At 43.3% G+C, this 17,848-nt stretch overlaps 2 protein-coding genes across 3 annotated transcripts in view; both read right to left on the bottom strand.

Annotated features, from left to right (window-relative positions):
- Positions 1–896: 896 nt before the first annotated feature.
- On the bottom strand, positions 897–4,022 carry CFAP90 (cilia and flagella associated protein 90). The gene is made up of 3 exons (XM_083448848.1): positions 3,742–4,022; positions 2,353–2,469; positions 897–1,524 (listed from the first exon to the last, which is right to left on the bottom strand). Exons 1-3 carry the CDS (start codon positions 3,925–3,927, stop codon positions 1,345–1,347), a joined length of 483 nt encoding a protein of 160 aa, XP_083304974.1. The 5' UTR covers positions 3,928–4,022; the 3' UTR covers positions 897–1,344.
- A 3,841-nt stretch (positions 4,023–7,863) lies between these two features.
- The window catches only part of ADCY2 (adenylate cyclase 2), a 131,208-nt gene continuing 121,223 nt past the window's right edge, over positions 7,864–17,848 (bottom strand). For both annotated transcript variants that reach the window (XM_083448575.1, XM_083448574.1), the window contains 3 exons: positions 16,027–16,141; positions 9,435–9,559; positions 7,864–8,640 (listed from right to left, as the gene is read on the bottom strand). In XM_083448575.1, the coding sequence (XP_083304701.1) occupies positions 8,488–8,640; positions 9,435–9,559; positions 16,027–16,141 (393 nt within the window). In that variant the 3' untranslated portion in view covers positions 7,864–8,487. The remainder of the gene's footprint in view (positions 8,641–9,434; positions 9,560–16,026; positions 16,142–17,848) is intronic.

The raw sequence follows: 17,848 nt of genomic DNA on the forward strand, positions 1-17,848 counted from the left end.
TGGGAAGTCTGCTATGTCCTGCTGATCCTGAGTGTGGAGACTGCACAATATTGATTCTTTCTCAGACAAACACACAGAGGATGTTGCTGCCTAATTGCAACAGGGAGCATTCCCCAGTACCAAGAAAGTTACATGGTGCCCACACTACATTCACAGCCAGGTGCACATAGAACCATCAGGTGATAGAACTGTAGAGTCATCTAGTCCTACCCCCTGCAATGTAGGAATCTCAACAAAGCATACAGACCGCAGGCACACAGCCATTGGTCTGCCACCCACACAGACATCTCTCTCACAGACCACAAATGCCTGTGTTCCTTCTCTCAAAGAGCACTTATGTTCCCCCTCCCCTTCTCACTACTCAGGCAGCTCTTCCTCTGGGCACCCACGGGATTTTTCCCCAGACCAGAGTGGGGAAGTAAGTGAGAGGGGTTGGAGCAGGCTAGTTTCTCACAAAAAATTGGCGGAATGCTGCTTATATATTTTGCTTCATATCTCAGATTCTAAAATACTATAAGCTTTTCTTAAAAATGAATCTGGGGATTATGGTTCATCCCAGATGCAGCAAAGAAGGCCTTTGCAGGCGCCATAACACCTCTGAATGTGAGGTTGGTGACCCTTGAACTTGGACACAGCTCCAGCCCAAGTTTGGTGGGCTGCCTTTGGCTCTGTGAATCATGATGTGCATACTGTACTGTCAAATAAATGCATATCTTTTCCTAAGCTTTTTTATTTTGCAGATTTATCATTATCTGAGCATTCTGAATGCATGGATGAAGAATTTTGCTTTATAACTATACTAAGCTGTTAACACTATAAGACATGGTAACGATGAGATATGCAACAAGGTTTTGTTTCCAAGAATGAGGGGAGAAAAGACACATTAAGCAAAAGCATGTTGTCAGCACCTTCATTTGTGATCTAACATCCATTGATTTGTGAATCAAAGCTCGAACCTGCATATTATTAGCATGTCATAAGAAATGGTTGAGTCTAGTACTCACAGACAAGCACATGGCTGCTTTAGCAAGCAGGATGCACTGAAAAAAGTGGAAACCCCCTTGTCATGGGAGCAACTGTGCCCTCTTCCCCGAATATTGTATTATGAGCTAATGCTCCTTGTAGAATGCTGCTGTGAGCTGCTCGTTGCATAAATGTTGCCATGTTACAGGCACATTCAAGTAAAACATGCCTCACTTAATTTAGCAACCCTGCAAAGAATTCATCAGATGATTTGATGCAACATTGGATTTCCCCCAAAATCCCAGTAGCACAGTACAGGAAATAATACAGAAACAAAACCCAGGCAGATTAATTCTCCCCTGCTATCAATCACAAGTAGCCTTAGGTTGCTTCAATGTTTCTGGATGATTTTTCTATCAAGCAAGCTATTCCGTTTTTCCTGTAGAATTCCGCCTGAACATGTTTAATGCGCACATGGTCTCGGACCAGCTGCTCCACGGGCTTGTCTATGCGTCGCCCATATTCAGAGGAGGACAAGACTGCCATAGGCCTTGCTTTTTCCTGTTAAGAAATGTTAGATGTTATTTCTGAGTATGGCAAGAGAGTGAAACTGGTGGTTAGTGCAGGGTTGCTGCCAAAATGTTCTTTCCTCCGCTCCCTGCCCATCTTGTGGTATCATTCTGTCAGGTGCCTTCCCACTTTTGATCCACATCCAGAGCAAAGGTGGAACAGGGTGGAGGGGGACAGGGTGGGGGTGGAGGGATAGGCCTGTGTCCTCCTAGTGGTGCAGCAATGAAATTGCTAGCACATTTGCAAAGCTAAGAAGGGTCTGGACTGGTTTAAATTTGGAAGGGGGAAACTGCCAAGATTTCTGCATTGCAGGGGGCTGAACTAGATGACCCCGGGAGGCCCTTCCAACTCTTTGGTTCTATAAATGGTGGTGGGTGTTTCATGGGACTGTGCTTTGGGTTTGCATTTGTGTTCTTGGTGCTCCTGGTTGCCCTCCTCTAGGTGCACTTCATTGTCAGTGTCCTTTACTGTCTATAGTCTTTAGTATCATTACTGTTGCTGGTGGGAGAGAGGAGCATTCATAAAATTGACACAGCTATGGTCCATGAAGTGGGTTCAGAGTGACCACTAGCTGTTCTTGTCGCCTCCTCAAACCTACACGATACGATACTTAGCATTTGTAAAGCACTTTGCAGTAGGTGTGGCAGCCTGTGGCTCCCCGGCTATTGATGAACTGCCACTCCCACCAGCTCCAGCCGGCATGGCCAGTGGCCAAGGAGGAGGGGAGCTGCAGTTCTCATGACTGGGAGAACAGAAAGATGAGCAAAAAGTGATTGCCGTCAAACTGCAGCCCAGTCAAGAGATCATCAATTTGGTCACCTCATCATTAATATGAAGTCCTCTGCTTTTGGCGTGTTCTCTGTCACAGCGGTGGAGTTTTTCGTCATAGCCCATGGGTCTTTTAAAGATGCAGTCGTACAGGGAAACAATTCCTGGCTTAAAAATAAAGGGGGGAAGAAATGCCATGCCGTTAACTGACAAGATGACACAGGTTACAAAGAATCATACCAATAAAACAGACAGATATAATGAGGTTTGGTTGCGTCTGCTGTGAGCACAATGCCCACATGCGCTTTTCATGATGGCAGCACCACATAGCTTTAACATTCAGCCCTGATGCTGAAAATCGATCTGGAGCCGAGAACTGCGCATAGATTGGAGCACTGTCTTTGGCATTGCTACAACTGTCCCACACAGGTCGGGGCAACACGCTTCTTCCCAATTAATGTATCATGTAATAGGTTAAAGAGCTTTTGTGAAGATGGAGACCACTGAAGCCTCTCGATAGTGACCTCCTGAGACACAGAACTCTCCTAAGGGACAGAAAAGCTCAGATCCCAGAGGGGGGACTGTAAACAGAAGGATCTAGAAAAGGAGTAAGAAGAAGCAAGAGTCTAAGGAAACAAGAACCAGCAGAATGACTCCAAGGACAAATACAGACTATTCCTTGTGAGGGAGAAAAAGCAGACACATGACCCTCATTTTACCACTTAGGGCTCATGCAGACTTCCACTTCTCCCACCACTGTTCCCCAGGGAAAGCTGAACTTTACCACTGAACAAACGGCAGTCAGGTTTTCCAGGGATTGATGTTCCAGGGATTGAGCAGTAAAGGTTGGGTTTTCCCAGGGAAAGTGGAAGGACAAACAGAAAACCGCTTGGACCCATGCTTTCTTGGCACAGGACAAGTGGAAGTCTGGACAAGTCGTTTTCCAAATGGGCCAGTCCAGAGCTGGCACCAATGGAAGGTTGTGTGTGTGCAAATATTGAGAAATTACCTGTAGCACAGATATAACTGCTAATAGAGAATTTGCTAGAAGAAGAAGAGTTTGGATTTGATATCCCGCTTTATCACTACCCTAAGGAGTCTCAAAGCGGCTAACATTCTCCTTTCCCTTCCTCCCCCACAACAAACACTCTGTGAGGTGAGTGGGGCTGAGAGACTTCAGAGAAGTGTGACTGGCCCAAGGTCACCCAGCAGCTGCAGGTGGAGGAGCAGAGACGTGAACCCGGTTCGCCAGATTACGAGTCCCCCGCTCTCAACCACTACACCACACTGGCTCCCTATTAGCTGCTTTTAGCTGCTTAAAGTTTTGAGTTGCCTTTCACTCTCTCCCCCTCCTTCCCACTTTGTTCCTTCAGTGAAACAGCAGTTCAAAACTGGATTCCTTCCTCCTCACGACTGCTCCTTCCCCTCTGCTCTACGCACCTTGCTCTCTTGGTGAAAATAGCTGAGTTCAGGGGGATCTTTGCGTCGGGGGGGAACATAGCTGAAGGCTGATTGTGCTGAGAGTGGCAGCTGGTGTTTCCTTATTAGTTGTTCATTGATGCCTCCCAGTTCCTCCAACTCTTCCTCTTCTGCTCCCAGTTTCCCCCCATTTTGGGTTTCTTGCATTCCCTACTGAAGCCTAAAAGCGTTGCTGGGAGGCAGGCTGGCTGCCTTCAGGGCTCCAGTGGCCGCTTTTTCTCCAGCCAGCCCCCCCCCCCCCCCGTCTGCTGAGTTCTTTGGTTACTAAGAGACGGTCTGTGTTAAGTGTGATGTCAGACAACATATAAAGGAGACTGGAAGGCTGAGAAAAGCTGCTTCTGCGTGAACAAAGGAGCTTAAAACCAATTTGTCTAGAGGAGATTGCAGCAAAAGGCCACAAGTATTCCTGGATCTGACAAGGATCACTAAAGCTGGGCTTGAGAATGAATTCACTGGACAGGGTCTTCCGTATGATGTTGTATAGCTTCCGAAATGTGAGACACCCACATCAATGATGGATAGGCCGGCCAGGCTCCAGGAGGTGGGGATGCATCCATCTGGAAGAGGGGCCAAAGCTGCTAAAGCAATGGGGAAGGCATTAAAGATTGAATAAGCGGAGAAACTGGACATTATTGATTTGTGCTTACAAAGAGGCTGCTGGGAGGCTCAGATGTTCCTCAGCAGCAGCTGCTATTGAAGAGCACCCGGAACCATAGAGCATTACAGCACTTCCATGTGCAGCCTTTTGGGCTGCCTTGTTTTCTCTTATTTCTTTGCATTGCTCATTTAAGAAGGCCCTTTTGTCTCTCCTTGCTACTTTTTGGAAATCTGCATTCAGTTTCCTGTATCTTTCTCTATCTCCCTCGCATTTTGCTTGCCCTCTCTCCCCCGCTATTTGTAAGGCCTCATTGGACAGCCACTTTGCTTTCTTGCATTTCCTTTTCATTGGGATGGTTTTAGTTGCTGCCTCCTGTATAATGTTACGAGCCTCCATCCATAGTTCTTCAGGCACTCTGTCCACCAAATCTAAATCCTGAAACCTGTTCCTCACTTCCAATGTGTATTCATAAGGGATTTGATTTTGATTGTGTCTTAGTGGCCCAGTGGTTTTTCCTACTTTCTTCAGTTTAAGCTTGAATTTTGCTATAAGAAGCTGATGATCTGAGCCACAGTCAGCTCCAGGTCTTGTTTTTGCTGACTGTATTGAGCTTCTCCATCTTTGGCTGCAGAGAATATCAATCTGATTTTGATGCTGCCCATCTGGTGATGTTCATGTGTAGAGTCGTCTCTTGTGTTGTTGGAAAAGCATGTTTGTGATGACCAGCTTGTTCTCTTGGCAGAACTCTATTAGCCTTTGCCCTGCTTCATTTTGAACTCCAAGGCCAAACTTGCCAGTTCCTGTTATCTCTTGACTCCTACTTTAGCATTTCAATCTCCTATAATGAGAAGAACATCCTTCTTTGGTGTCATTTCTGGAAGGTGTTGCAAGTCTTCATAGAACTGGTCAATTTCAGTTTCTTCAGTTGGTGCATAAACTTGGATTACAGTGATGTTAAAAGGTCTGCCTTGGATTCATATCGAGATCATTCTGTCATTTTTGAGATTACATCCCAGTACAGCTTTCACCACTCTTGTTGACTATGAGGGCCACTCCATTTCTTTTACAGGATTCTTGCCCACAGTAGTAGATATGATGGTCATCCAAACTGAATTCGCCCATTCCTGTCCATTTTAGTTCACTAATGCCCAGGATGTCAATATTTATTCTTGCCATCTCATTTTTGACCACATCCAGCTTACCAAGGTTCATGGTTCTTACATTCCAGGTTCCATCTTAAAAAAAAGAGACATCGCCTTGCCAACAAAGGTCCGTATAGTTAAAGCTATGGTTTTCCCAGGAGTGATGTATAGAAGTGAGAGCTGGACCATAAAGAAGGCTGATCGCTGAAGAATTGATGCTTTAGAATTATGGTGTTGAAGGAGACTCTTGAGAGTCCCATGGACTGCAAGAGGATCAAACCTCTCCTTTCTTAAGGAAATCAGCCTTTAGTGCTCACTGGAAGGACGGATCCTGAAGCTGAGGCTCCAATACTTTGGCCACCTCATGAGAAGAGAAGACTCCTTGGAAAAGACCCTGATGCTGGTAAAGATGCTGGGAGGGCACAAGGAGAAGGGGATGACAGAGGACGAGATGGTTTGACAGTGTTCTCAAAGCTACCAGCATGAGTTTGCCCAAACTGCGGGAAGCAGTGGAAGACAGGAGTGCCTGGCATGCGCTGGTCCATGCGGTCACGAAGAGTGGGACACAACTAACGACTAAATAACAACAAACAACAAATAAGTTGCATAACATACAACTCAGCTCTCACACCCGGTATTTTCCTGCAGCAGAATTTGCAAGTGTGGATGCTGGCACATAATATCAGCAACTTTGTTACAGAGAGTCAAACCGCAGTTGCTTCCATATTGTTCCTCTCCATGCCCTAGAATTAACACCCTGGTTCCTCTCCTGTTTTACAGAGTCATTATCAAACTGCTTCAGTCTACTGTTTTCTGTGAGAGCTGATGTATAGTGATTTATAACAACATGTTTGTAACTCAATGCAGCTCCAGCACCAGCCTGTCTAGGTATAAAGTACTACAGTGGTCCCTTGGTTCTCAAACTTAATCCGTTCCAGAAGTCCGTTCCAAAACCAGAGCGTTCCAAAACCAAGACACACTTTCCCATAGAAAGTAATGCAAAACGGATTAATCCGTTCCAGACTTTTAAAAACAACCCCTAAAACAGCAATTTAACATGAACATTTAAGGAGACCATTGATCCATAAAATGAAAGCAAAAAACAATGCATTGTACTATAAAATAAAACAGTATTGCAGATGATAAAATTTTTAAAAAATTCATACTTGCACTGATGATAATCATTGTTTGGATGGGGGGCTTTTATTCATTTCTGGAGTCACAATCAATCAATTGGTAGCTGTACTAGGTTCCACACAGTCACAAAAACAAATTAACCGAAAAAGACTCAAAAACAAAAAATGCAAAATAAATAGCAAAAACAAAGGCACCAAAATATAAGCTCCAAATACCACCTCAGAACACTGCAATCGGAAACGGAAGCCTTGAATTACAATAGGGGGCGCAAATTAGCAGCGCAACAGTAAAAACAGAAGCTTAGGACTCAAAACGGAGCATGTTCGGCTTCCGAAAAAAAGTTCAAAGACCGGAACACATACTTTCAGTTTTGTAGCGTTCAGGTTTCAAGTTGTTCGTGAACTAAGCTGTTCAAAAACCAAGGTACCACTGTACTTAAAAGCTTTTCAGGGTTCTTGTACCTTTGAAATTAAACACTTATTTTCCGCAGGTCATCTGTTGTTACTGCTTCCTGTTGAGCCCAACTGGGAGATTAGTGAGGAGGAGTTAGTTGCTACTTGAATTGCTTCCCCGATTTGCTTGATTCTGTTCCCAGTGTGGAGGAGATTTTAATTACTGATTTCCTTTCATTACTATTTTTTAAAGAGTGAACTGGTTCTAACAAGCACTAGGGAGGCTATAGGGTGAAAGTAACCCACATGAAATAAGTGAAGTTGCTATCCAGTGTGGTGAGAGCCTGTGTGGTGTAGTGGTTAAGAACGGTAGTCTCATAATCTGGGGAACCGGGTTCGCGTCTCCGCTCCTCCACATGCAGCTGCTGGGTGACCTTGGGCCAGTCACACATCTCTGAAGTCTGTCAGCCCCACTCACCTCACAGAGTGTTTGTTGTGGGGGAGGAAGGGAAAGGAGAATGTTAGCCGCTTTGAGACTCCTTAAAGGGAGTGAAAGGCGGGATATCAAATCCAAACTCCTCCTCCTCTTCTTCTTCATCATCCATAAAAGAGGTAAAGTATAAATTGCTGCATGGCCTCACATCCACCCTGGCTTGCCTGCCCCATGTCTCCCCTGCCTCCTCTCCCTTCCTGTCAGAAGTAAATTGTGAACTTATTGGGTCTGCCTTTTTTAGGCTATAAAAGATCCCATACTTTGATGGTGCTGTATGTATTCATGCAAGAGTCGCAATAACCTCACATTGCAAGACAAAAGTACATATAAAGTTTTAATGAGTTAAACTTACAAAAGACAATGGCATCAAAACATTTGACACATTTTGTACAAAACTGGTCCTGCTCATCTATAGTTCTTTTGAGAAGGTGGTTAGTCAGGGGCTCCATTTCCTGTCCCTGGCATCTAGTGAACACACCTTAGTTGTAGTAGATGAAGGGACAGAATTAGAGGTTACAAATTCAGGACTAGAAGGTGATATTGGGGAGCCACCATACTTCCCACAACTTTCCATGCAGCTCCAGTTTTATTGCCATAAGTTTTTTTTGTATTTTTCTTTCTTTCTTAAAACCGTCTTCCCCAAGGTCTCAGACCTTTAATATCTCCAACTCCTGTCCAAATTTTCTCTTTTCCACTGAAGAGTTGACAGTGCAAGCTCAGTCTTCCCAGCCCAGAGCATACCTTGTTTCGGCCATCCTGGAACATTAAGACTATTAAGGTCTCTGGATACAGAATGGTGGGAGGAGACCGTAAGTATAACTACAGCAACATTTCTATGTACCAGAAAATTACACACATGTTCATGGTATGGGCTGAAAGAGACTTGAGAGAAAATGGGCAATGCTTCTTTTAAAATGCGGCACTGCCTGCAGCCGAGAGCCTGTTTCAGGACACCACGTTCCCTTGTGAGAGGGATTTTGTCATTTCTGTATGTACAAAATAGGTCTGCAACTCCCCTTTTCCTTTTACGTTAATTATGCCTCGGCAGGTGCAAATGTAGCCCAATGTTTGTAAAATGTTACTGGTCTCTTCTGTGACCTGCAATGCAAGAGACAGACAAGCACACCATACTTTAAGAAAAGGAAATCTCAAAGCCTCCCTCCCTCCCTCCCTCCCCCTCTTTGCCCAAGTGACATAGCAGTGAGGAAAGCCCTTCATTGGACTGTTTTACTTCACACAGGGTCTCGTTTTTGCTAATCTTAATGGGCAGGTGAGTGAATACAATCACAGAAGATCCACCACAAATAATTTACACAACAGGATAAAAACAGCACCTTGAACTGAACAGATTCTAAAAAACTTTGAAATATATAAATAAAAATTTAACCCACCCCCAAGCATATCTACAACTTCTATCAATTCACAGGAAAAAAACAGCAGCAGCAGCAGCAACAACAGACAATGCTGTCATCTCTTGGAATCAGTTCCTCCATCACCACCCTGCAGCCGCCGCCACCATCACAGCCCCAAAATTTGCTCCAGAGAATTATGGGCCCCTCAAAAGAAGAGATGGCGAGTTGATGGAGTTGGAATTACTGAAAAATGCTTTCCTCCCCATTCTGCCGATGGTAGATTCCCTGTCAGCTGAGCAACCCTGTTGGATACCCACCTAATAAAAAATGTTGAAGTATGATTTTGGATCAGATTTTAACCAATGAACCTTCAACTAACCTACAAGTTGCCCCCCCCCCAGCTGTGCTGCTGCTGTCTTCACTTGATGAGCTTCCCCCACGTGTGTCATAGCCTGTATCTTTGCCTGCGAGGGACTTTTAGTGGGGAGATTCCACTGCTGTGCAGGGGCACTTGAGTAAAAACACAAATAGAAGCCAAACCTGAATTTTATCTAAGACACCGGTGCTATCCATTCTGCTGGCCACATTTACAGTGTTGCCCCAGATATCGTACTGTGGCTTCTGTGCTCCAATGACACCCGCAATTACAGGTCCATGGTTAATTCCTGTAAAGAAGATGGCAAATTAAGGGTGTTCCACCTCACCAAATATATATTTTTAAATGCTACAAATTGCAGAGCTCCCTGGAGGAAACAAAAATGTTTTGAAACACATAGGCACATCTGCAGTCAAATTTGGGGTCTGGAGTTATGCAGAATTTATTCCTATGGCTGGGATTCAGATCAAATTAATATTTAATTTATTAATAATAGTATTGTTCATTTAAGAAGTGCAAAATTCCATCAAATAAGCATTGAACAATTATAATGGGAAAATTGAGAAGTATTAATGCATTGACAGAACAACATAGGCAATACTAGGGAATGTGTTAAGATGCCAGCACAGATTTGTATGAGGCTGATGGTTATCTTTCTGTGGCAGAGCTGTAAAGCATTTGCTGTGGAAATGAGTATCGCTTTGTTATGGATTTGTATTACCTCCTTTTTGTTTCCTAGGAATATGTCATATAATTGGAACACACTGAACACTGCTCTGCTAATGAATGACTAGGAAGCGCTATATATAAAATCAAAATATTTGTTAGAAGTGTAACAGCTTTCTTTTTACAAGTTGCCCCATCTTTTTTCTGAGGGAAAGTATCCTTTGTGCCTTAGAAAAAAGGTTTTCCTTGATGTTATTTAGAAGCGCTACATTACAGGTTTCTGAAGAAAAGTGTTTGCCACTTGGGGCTCATCCACACTAGAAAGGCTGGGTCCAAGCAGTTTTCCATTTGTCTCCTGCTTTCTATGCATGGCCTTTGGCCTGCCACTTTCCCCAGAAAATCCGCTCTTTAGCATTAAATTGGAACAAAAGGCAATCTACAGAAAAGCCAACTGCTTTTTGTTTCGATTCAGTGCTGTGTCTCTTAGTTTCAAAGCATTCTTCCACAACCTGCTTCTGCCACTAGGTGACACTATAAGCTAAAATGAACAGAATCAGCCAGTGAGCAAAACTAGAATTATACAAACTGGGGTGGGCGGCGAGAACCCCAGAAAGAAAAATACTGTTACATTAAACATGAAATATTTCATATTTATTTATAGGTTGGTTCCATTTTCTTGCATACTTTTAAAACTTCTGAAGCCTTCAAAAACAAATGGCATTACTAAAAGGATATTAAAATCCTGGAATGACCCCTCTGTCAGTCAGTCAGGAATTTAATTTTCTGCTGTTGCATTCTACAAACCTTGGATATTTTGGGAAGATGGCAGTATTTGAATTTATGTGAATTTGCTGCATAAGTATTTAAATGAAAATAAGAGAATGAAAAAATGCAGTTAAGCAGAACAGACAATTGTGTGGTTTGTTGTTTTTTTAAAAAAAAGGTTTAAGATTTCTGAGTGAAAGAAAGCAAGCAGGAGAGAAGAACTCGAACCTCCATTAGGTGGGATTCTGCCCACACCTCTAAGGTGATATGACACCCTCTAGCTTGGAAATGGATTTATTATCTCGTTTTTATGTTCCTTTTAAAAAGGAATTACCAAGATAGCAAAAGAAGTAGTATGGGAACACCAGGCTGCTTTAAATGGATTCGAATCTCCAGGGTCTGATGAGCTGCATCCAAGGGTACGAAAGGGAGCTTACGGATGTAATTTCAGAGCCTTTGTCTATTATCTTTGAGAATTCTTGGAGAAGAGGTGAGGTCCCTACAGACTGGAGGCAGGTGTCAGGGGCTGAACTGAGGAGAAATGGTGGGAGCCCCCACTCCTTCTCCTGAACCTTCCCAAGGGCAGGAGGACACTATTGATTTCGAACAGTGGTTTGCAGAAGAGCACAGTCCAGAGGAGAAAAGCTGGGAAATACTGGATGAGGAACAGCTAGATGAGGAAACACCAGAAGAGAGCTGGCAGATTCATTGTCCTTGGACAGCATTCCTGACTCCCCCTTCGCCTAAGACTAGACGGGCTTTGAGAGTGATAGAACAGAAAGCACAATGGCAACAAGCTCAGATTAACTGACGTAGGAGTGACGTTGATTAGGGGGGACGGAGGAGGTGAACCTTAACTGGGAGCAACACCATTTCTAGAGAGAGATGCATTCCTTTGTCTCTCACTGTGATTATTAAAGAAACTAACTGATAAGAACGCTACTTTTGTTTGATCTGCTTATTTACTGCCCCTGGGGAAGGGATCTGATTCCCCAAAGCCTGACAGTGGGCAAATGTTGTCCCCATCTTCAAAAAGGGAGGAAAGGAAGACCCAGGTAACTACCAACTGGTGAGCTTGACATCAATACCAGGAAAGGTCCTAGAACAGATAATTCAACAGTCGGTCTGTGAGCATTTAGAAGAGGATGCTGTGATTAATAAGACCCAGCATGGGTTTCTCAAAAATAAGTCATGCCAGACCAATCTGATTTCCTTTTTTGATGGAATTACAAACTTGGTGGATCAAGGAAATGCTGTGGACATAGTATATCTTGATTTCAGTAAGGCTTTCTTGTGGAGATGAGGTAACTGCGAGATGGATTTGTAGCTGGTTGACTGACCAAACTCAAAGAGTACTCATTAATGGTTCCTTGTCATCTTGGAAAAAAGTGACAAGTGGGGTGCCGCAGGGTTCTGTCCTGGGCCCATTGTTGGTCAATATCTTTGTAAATGACTTGGATGAAGGAATTGAGGGGATGCTCATCAAATTTGCAGATGACACCAATTTGGGAGGGGTAGCTAATGCCTCAGAAGAAAGAATCAGAATTCAAAATGACTGGAGAACTGGGCGCAAGCTAACAAAATGAATTTCAGTGGAGACAAATGTAAGGTTCTGCACTTAGGCAGGAAGAACCAGATGCACATATATAGGATGGGGGGCAATTGGCTTACTAGCAGTACATGTGAAAAGGATCTAGGGGTCTTGGTGGACCACAAGCTTAACATGAGTCAACAGTGTGATGCAGCAGCAAAAAAGCTAACACTATTCTTGGCTGCATCAACAGAACTCTAGTGTCCAGATCAAGGGAAATAATAGTACCACTCTAATCTGCCTTGATCAGACCACACTTGGAATACTGTGTCCAATTTTGGGCACCACAATTTAAGAAGGATGTTGACAAGCTGGAAGGTGAGCAGAGGAGGGCAACCAAGACGATCAAGGGTCTGGAAACCAAGCCTTATGAGGAGTGCTTGAAGGAAGCTGGGTATGTTTAGTCTGGAAAAGAGGCTGACAGGAGATATGATAGCCATCTTCAAATATCTCAAAGGCCATCACGTGGAGGGTGGAACAAACTTGTTTTCTCCTGCTCTGGAGGGTAGGACTCGAACCAATGGCTTCAAGTTGCAAGAAAGGAGATTCCAACCAAACATTCGAAAAAACTTTCTGACAGTAAGAGCTGTTCAGCAGTGGAACAGACTCCCACGAGAGGTGATGGATTCTCCTTCCTTGGAGGTTTTTAAGCAGAGTGGCCATCTCTCATGGATGCTTTAGCTGAAATTCCTGCATTGCAGGGGGTGGGACTAAGATTCTATGATTCTAACTTTCAAGAAAAAGTACAATATATTAAAGAAGAGTGTATTACATAGCATGATTCTACATGCTCAAACTTTAAGAGTGTGTCCAAAAAAGAAAAAAATCTCGCAATATGTATTGAATTCCTCTTATTTATAACAATATTTATGCTGTCAAAGCAGTCTGGTTAATTTCACACACACAAAAAGAAGTAACTCAAATCAATGTTTCCCTTAGATGTTACAATATAGGAACTTGCATAGCTCTGCTGGATCCCCCCATCTAGTTCCAGAGTTGTTTCCACAATTTCCACCGAGATGCCTATGAGCAGCACATGAGCACAGCAGAACTCTCCCAGTCACACTTCCCAGATATCAGCATTCAGAGGCATATTCTCTCTGATGCTAAGGCTCTAACCATCAGGAATACCAGTCATTGCTTTAGCCTTATCCTCCAAGAATCTAACCATCTTTTTAAAAATTGTGTCAAGTTGGCACCTATCTCTATGTCTTGAGGTAGGAAATCTCATCATTTTAACTATGCACTGTGTGAAGAACTGCCTCCTATGGTCTGTCCTGAATCATCTGCCTTTCAGCTTCATTGGAAGACCCTGGGTCCTAGTATAAGAGAGTGAGAGAAACTGTACAAGCAGGTCTTTAAAAAAAAATATTCCAGGCAACTTCCCAAAGAAAATAAAACTGACAAGCTGTTTTTGCCTTTCCCTGCCTGCCTTAATTTTCCAGTTTAGGAACTTGAGAACAGTGATAACAGCAGCTTTCTCTATTAATATAATTTTATTTACTTTTAATATTTTTGCGCTGCCTTTTTGAAAGCCACGAAGATGGTGTACAACAGATCAAGTATGAAAGCAACGTCATGAAACATTAAAAAAAAGGTAAAGGTAAAGGTAAAGGACCCCTGACAGTTAAGTCCAGTCGCGAACACTCTGGGATTGCGGCGCTCATCTCACTTTACTGGCCGAGGAAGCCAGCGTTTGTCCGCAAACAGTTTTTCCAGGTCATGAGGCCAGCATGACTAAGCCGCTTCTGGCGAACCAGAGCAGCACATGGAAATGCCGTTTACCTTCCCGGCGGAGCGGTACCTATTTATCTACTTGCACTTTGACGTGCTTTCGAACTGTTAGGTTGGCAGGAGCTGGGACTGAACAACGGGAGCTCACACCGTCGTGGGGATTCGAACCACCGACCTTCTGATCGGCAAGCCATAAAAAGGAACATTGATGAAAAATATATAAAAGGCCAAATTACAATCATATTTGCTTTCTAGAATCTCTGTTTATAATGTTTAATTGTTCTTTAAGAATGTTTAATTTTTTTAGTGACATCCTTCACCCTGTTTTTAGCTGTTTTTATTTTATCTGTAAGCCACTTTGAGTCCCTATCAGGGAATCCAGCAGATATAGATAGATTACAGTGGTACCTCAGTTTACTAACTTAATCCATTCTGGAGGTCCGTTCTTAAACCAAATCGTTCTTAAACCAAGGCACCCTTTCCCTAATGAGGCCTCCCGCCACCGGTGTTCAGCTTCCGTTCTTTCGGGGCAAAGTTCGCTAACCGGAACACCTACTTCCAGTTTTGCGGAGTTCATTGTCCGAAGTTTTCGTTAACAGGGCTGTTCGTAGACCGAGGTACCACCGTATATCCTTGATTTAATTCATTATGAGCCATTGTTCTTCAGAGACTGGCTGCCGTCACACATTTTGGTAAGCCATAATGTACAGAAGTGAGTTATTTGTTTGTTCTGTGAGGAAACAAGCCATGACCCCCAAGTTGTGTTAAATTTGAAAGAGCAATCGTGGACTGCTTTGCTCCCCAAAAGCACAAGATGTGCTCTTGACCTATTGACCATGGTTTGTTGGAGTACAAAGGCTAAGCTAGGAACCATTGTTTGTTCCCTCCCAGAGCAAAGAAAGCATAATTTGCTTGTACACATTAAACAATTGTTTATGGCTTATTTTGATGTGTGATTAGTAGGGTTATAACTTTTTTACAACCTCATGTGCTGTAGCTTAGTTAGATTAACTTTTGCCTAAAAACAAAGCAATGAACTGTCATTTGAAAAAAGCTTACCCCAAAATCAATAAATCGATTTTAGTATATGTAACTGTCTAATGTATTGTGTCATTATTGTGCCATTATACATAATAATAATTATACATTATAATACAGGAAAATAGCTTGCAAATTTTCTAATGCTTGTACAATGTTCTGTTCATTGCATATCAATTCTTATTGCTTAGAATCATCATCATCATCATTTATACCCCGCCACTCTGGCTGGGTTTCCCCAGCCACTCTGGGCGGCTCCCAACAAAATATTAAAAATAGAATCAAACATTAAAAACTTCCCTAAACAGGGCTGCCTTCAGATGTCTTCTAAAAGTCAGATAGTTGTTTATTTCCTTGACATCTGACGGGAGGGTGTTCCACTGAGAAGGCCCTCTGCCTGGTTGCAATTCTTCTTTGTTTCTGCTGCAAGCGCCATAAAGTTCCCACATCACTTTGATTGCGCCTTCTGCACACTGCTTGCTTCTTGGTATCTGGAGGATGGATGGCCCCTGCTTCCAGTGAGTCTCCAATACCCACAATGCTTTTTTTCAAAAAAAGGTTTCAATATTTCTGACAAGTTCTTGAAGTCATTTTCAATGAGTGGTAATGTTGCATATATGGTGATTCCCACTTTTCATTTTGGGGTGACCTTTTTTCACAGCTCAGTTTCTAAGCAAATACTGAAAAGGGACTAATTTTTTTTTGAAATAAAGTCCATTTTTAAAAACGGGGAAAAAAAATCCATTTTTTTTTTGAAAATCAAAAAGTTATAACCCTAGTGATCACGGCCACAGCCTCACAATATTCAATGCAGTGATGTGCTGAAATTAGCAATGAGGGGGGAAGTTCTGCAAACACAATGCTGGAATAACAAAGTGGAGGAACTTGAACTGTTAGCACTGTATTAAAAAAGGATATTATTGCTGTACTTGGAGACGAGACAAAATATTTATGCTGCTTACCTACGCGTAGCTTGAAGTCATTGAAGGAATGCTTGTTTATGACATCCAGTTTTGCTCCCAGGGCAAATGCAAACTCCACCATAGTCCCAATATGCATGTATTGTCTGTCAGGCTCCTGGATGTAAACACATAGACATATCCTGTAATGCCACTGCAATTATCAAAGAATCCTCAATAGAGATTTGCTCTCTGTAAATGTTGCAATATACTGAAAACTTACAAGAAGTCAGTGTTTTAATTCTAGAGTTACAACCCTATATACTTTTACTTGTTCCAACAGAATCACAGTACTTTGGATTTATTCCTGATCAAAGTGGGATATAAACTAACAAATATAAAAATTTAATTAATTAAATTGAGCTCAGTGTGATTTATTTCTGAGGAAACATGCATAGGATTGGGCTGTATGCTATTTATGCCTGCGCACAGCTCAGTTTTGTATCAGCTATGTCCTTGTGGAAAATCAATGTGCCTGGTCAAAATGGGTCCTGGAATGGCTCCGAGTGCTTGTTGGCCCCTGGGTAAGAGATCTGCTTTTGGTTCCCAGTAAGTAACAGACTCGCAGCTCCCCTTGCAAGAACAGGTCCCTCCCTCCCTCCTATGATCCTTTCCCTCTTTGCTCCCCTGCTGGTCTCCTGAATGATGGGAAGTGCAGGAAAGAGGATAAAGAATTGTGCTGGGTCTAAAGCTGGACGCCATGTTGGCCCTAGACATTTTGGCACCTGAGGCGAACCACAAAATGGTGCATCCTCCTGCGAGGGAAGAAGGGGTGAGTGAACATCTACACTGGGAACAAGCGGGTGGGGAGGGATAAAGAGCTTCATTGGGAACAAGGGTGGGAGGGCCCAGCAGTGCCTCCTATTTGCTTAGAGGCTGCTGTACAAGTGGCATGGGGGAGGCTGCCAGGGAGGTGGCAGAGCTGCTGACATCACCATGGGCAACACATTCCTTGGAGACTGGGTTTCCTGTCTCTCTGGGTCAGGCCTCGCTTTGCCTCCTGGGTGGACCAGCCCTAGCTTGATGCAATAGGCCCTTCAAGTCTCGGGCCTTAAGACAACGGCCAAATGGGTCACCTGTGCACGCTCTCAGTTCCAGGTGGCACTGCCCATTTCATACCGTACAGATAGGGGGAGTCACCTGAGAGGCTCATATCTGTTCATTTGTGAGAGGGGAGGGCCCAGCTGTTTTTTGTGTGTGTGCCAGGTCTTCACACATACTTAATGTACACCAGTGCACAGGACCCTCTGAGCTGCAACCGTGGACTGTAGGAGATTAGGATTGAGCTGTTTTAATGTTCTGTGAATATGAAGCATGATTATTCAAAAATATCCTACTTTCTCTATAGGCATAAATCCATTCTCACTCAGAAGCTGAGTGGGAAGCGAAGGAGAAAGAAATAAAGGGTGGGGTTGAAGTGTGGATGGTTTTTTTTGGGGGGGGGGGGTAAAGTTTAGCACCACTTCACAAAATGTAGATGAGATTCTTCAAATATTGGAACACCAGGGAAATTATGCAGGAATATCATTTTGCCTACCCACCCACCCACATTAGGCATTGCTATATAATGCTGTAACAGCAAGAAATAAAACACTGTTCTGTAATAGCAGGGTGTTTATGCAGGGAATGAAAAGCATATTCAGAGTTAAAAAATCCAAGTGCTTGAGTGTTGTGTTTCATTGGAGGGGAACTGTCTTAACTGTATTTCCTGAGATCAGGAGCCAAAAGTTGCACAGGCGCATGCAAATGTTTCTGGGAACACTGGCATAGCTGAAGTTGGCAAGCCTCATCTGGGATGCTCCTAATATTCCTCCCAAGTTTTGGG

Source organism: Podarcis tiliguerta (assembly GCF_965153285.1).
Source record: "Podarcis tiliguerta genome assembly, chromosome: 7".
In the NCBI taxonomy this organism is placed as follows: Eukaryota; Metazoa; Chordata; class Lepidosauria; order Squamata; family Lacertidae; genus Podarcis; species Podarcis tiliguerta.

Coding starts and splice junctions, on each gene's coding strand:
- CFAP90 (XM_083448848.1), bottom strand. CDS start 3,927: ATGCAAGAAACCCAAAATGGGGGGAAACTGGGAGCAGAAGAGGAAGAG. Junction 2,470..3,741: donor ATTTTCACCAAGAGAGCAAG/GTGCGTAGAGCA, acceptor TTTATTTTTAAG/CCAGGAATTGTTTCCCTGTA. Junction 1,525..2,352: donor GACTTCATATTAATGATGAG/GTGACCAAATTG, acceptor ATTTCTTAACAG/GAAAAAGCAAGGCCTATGGC.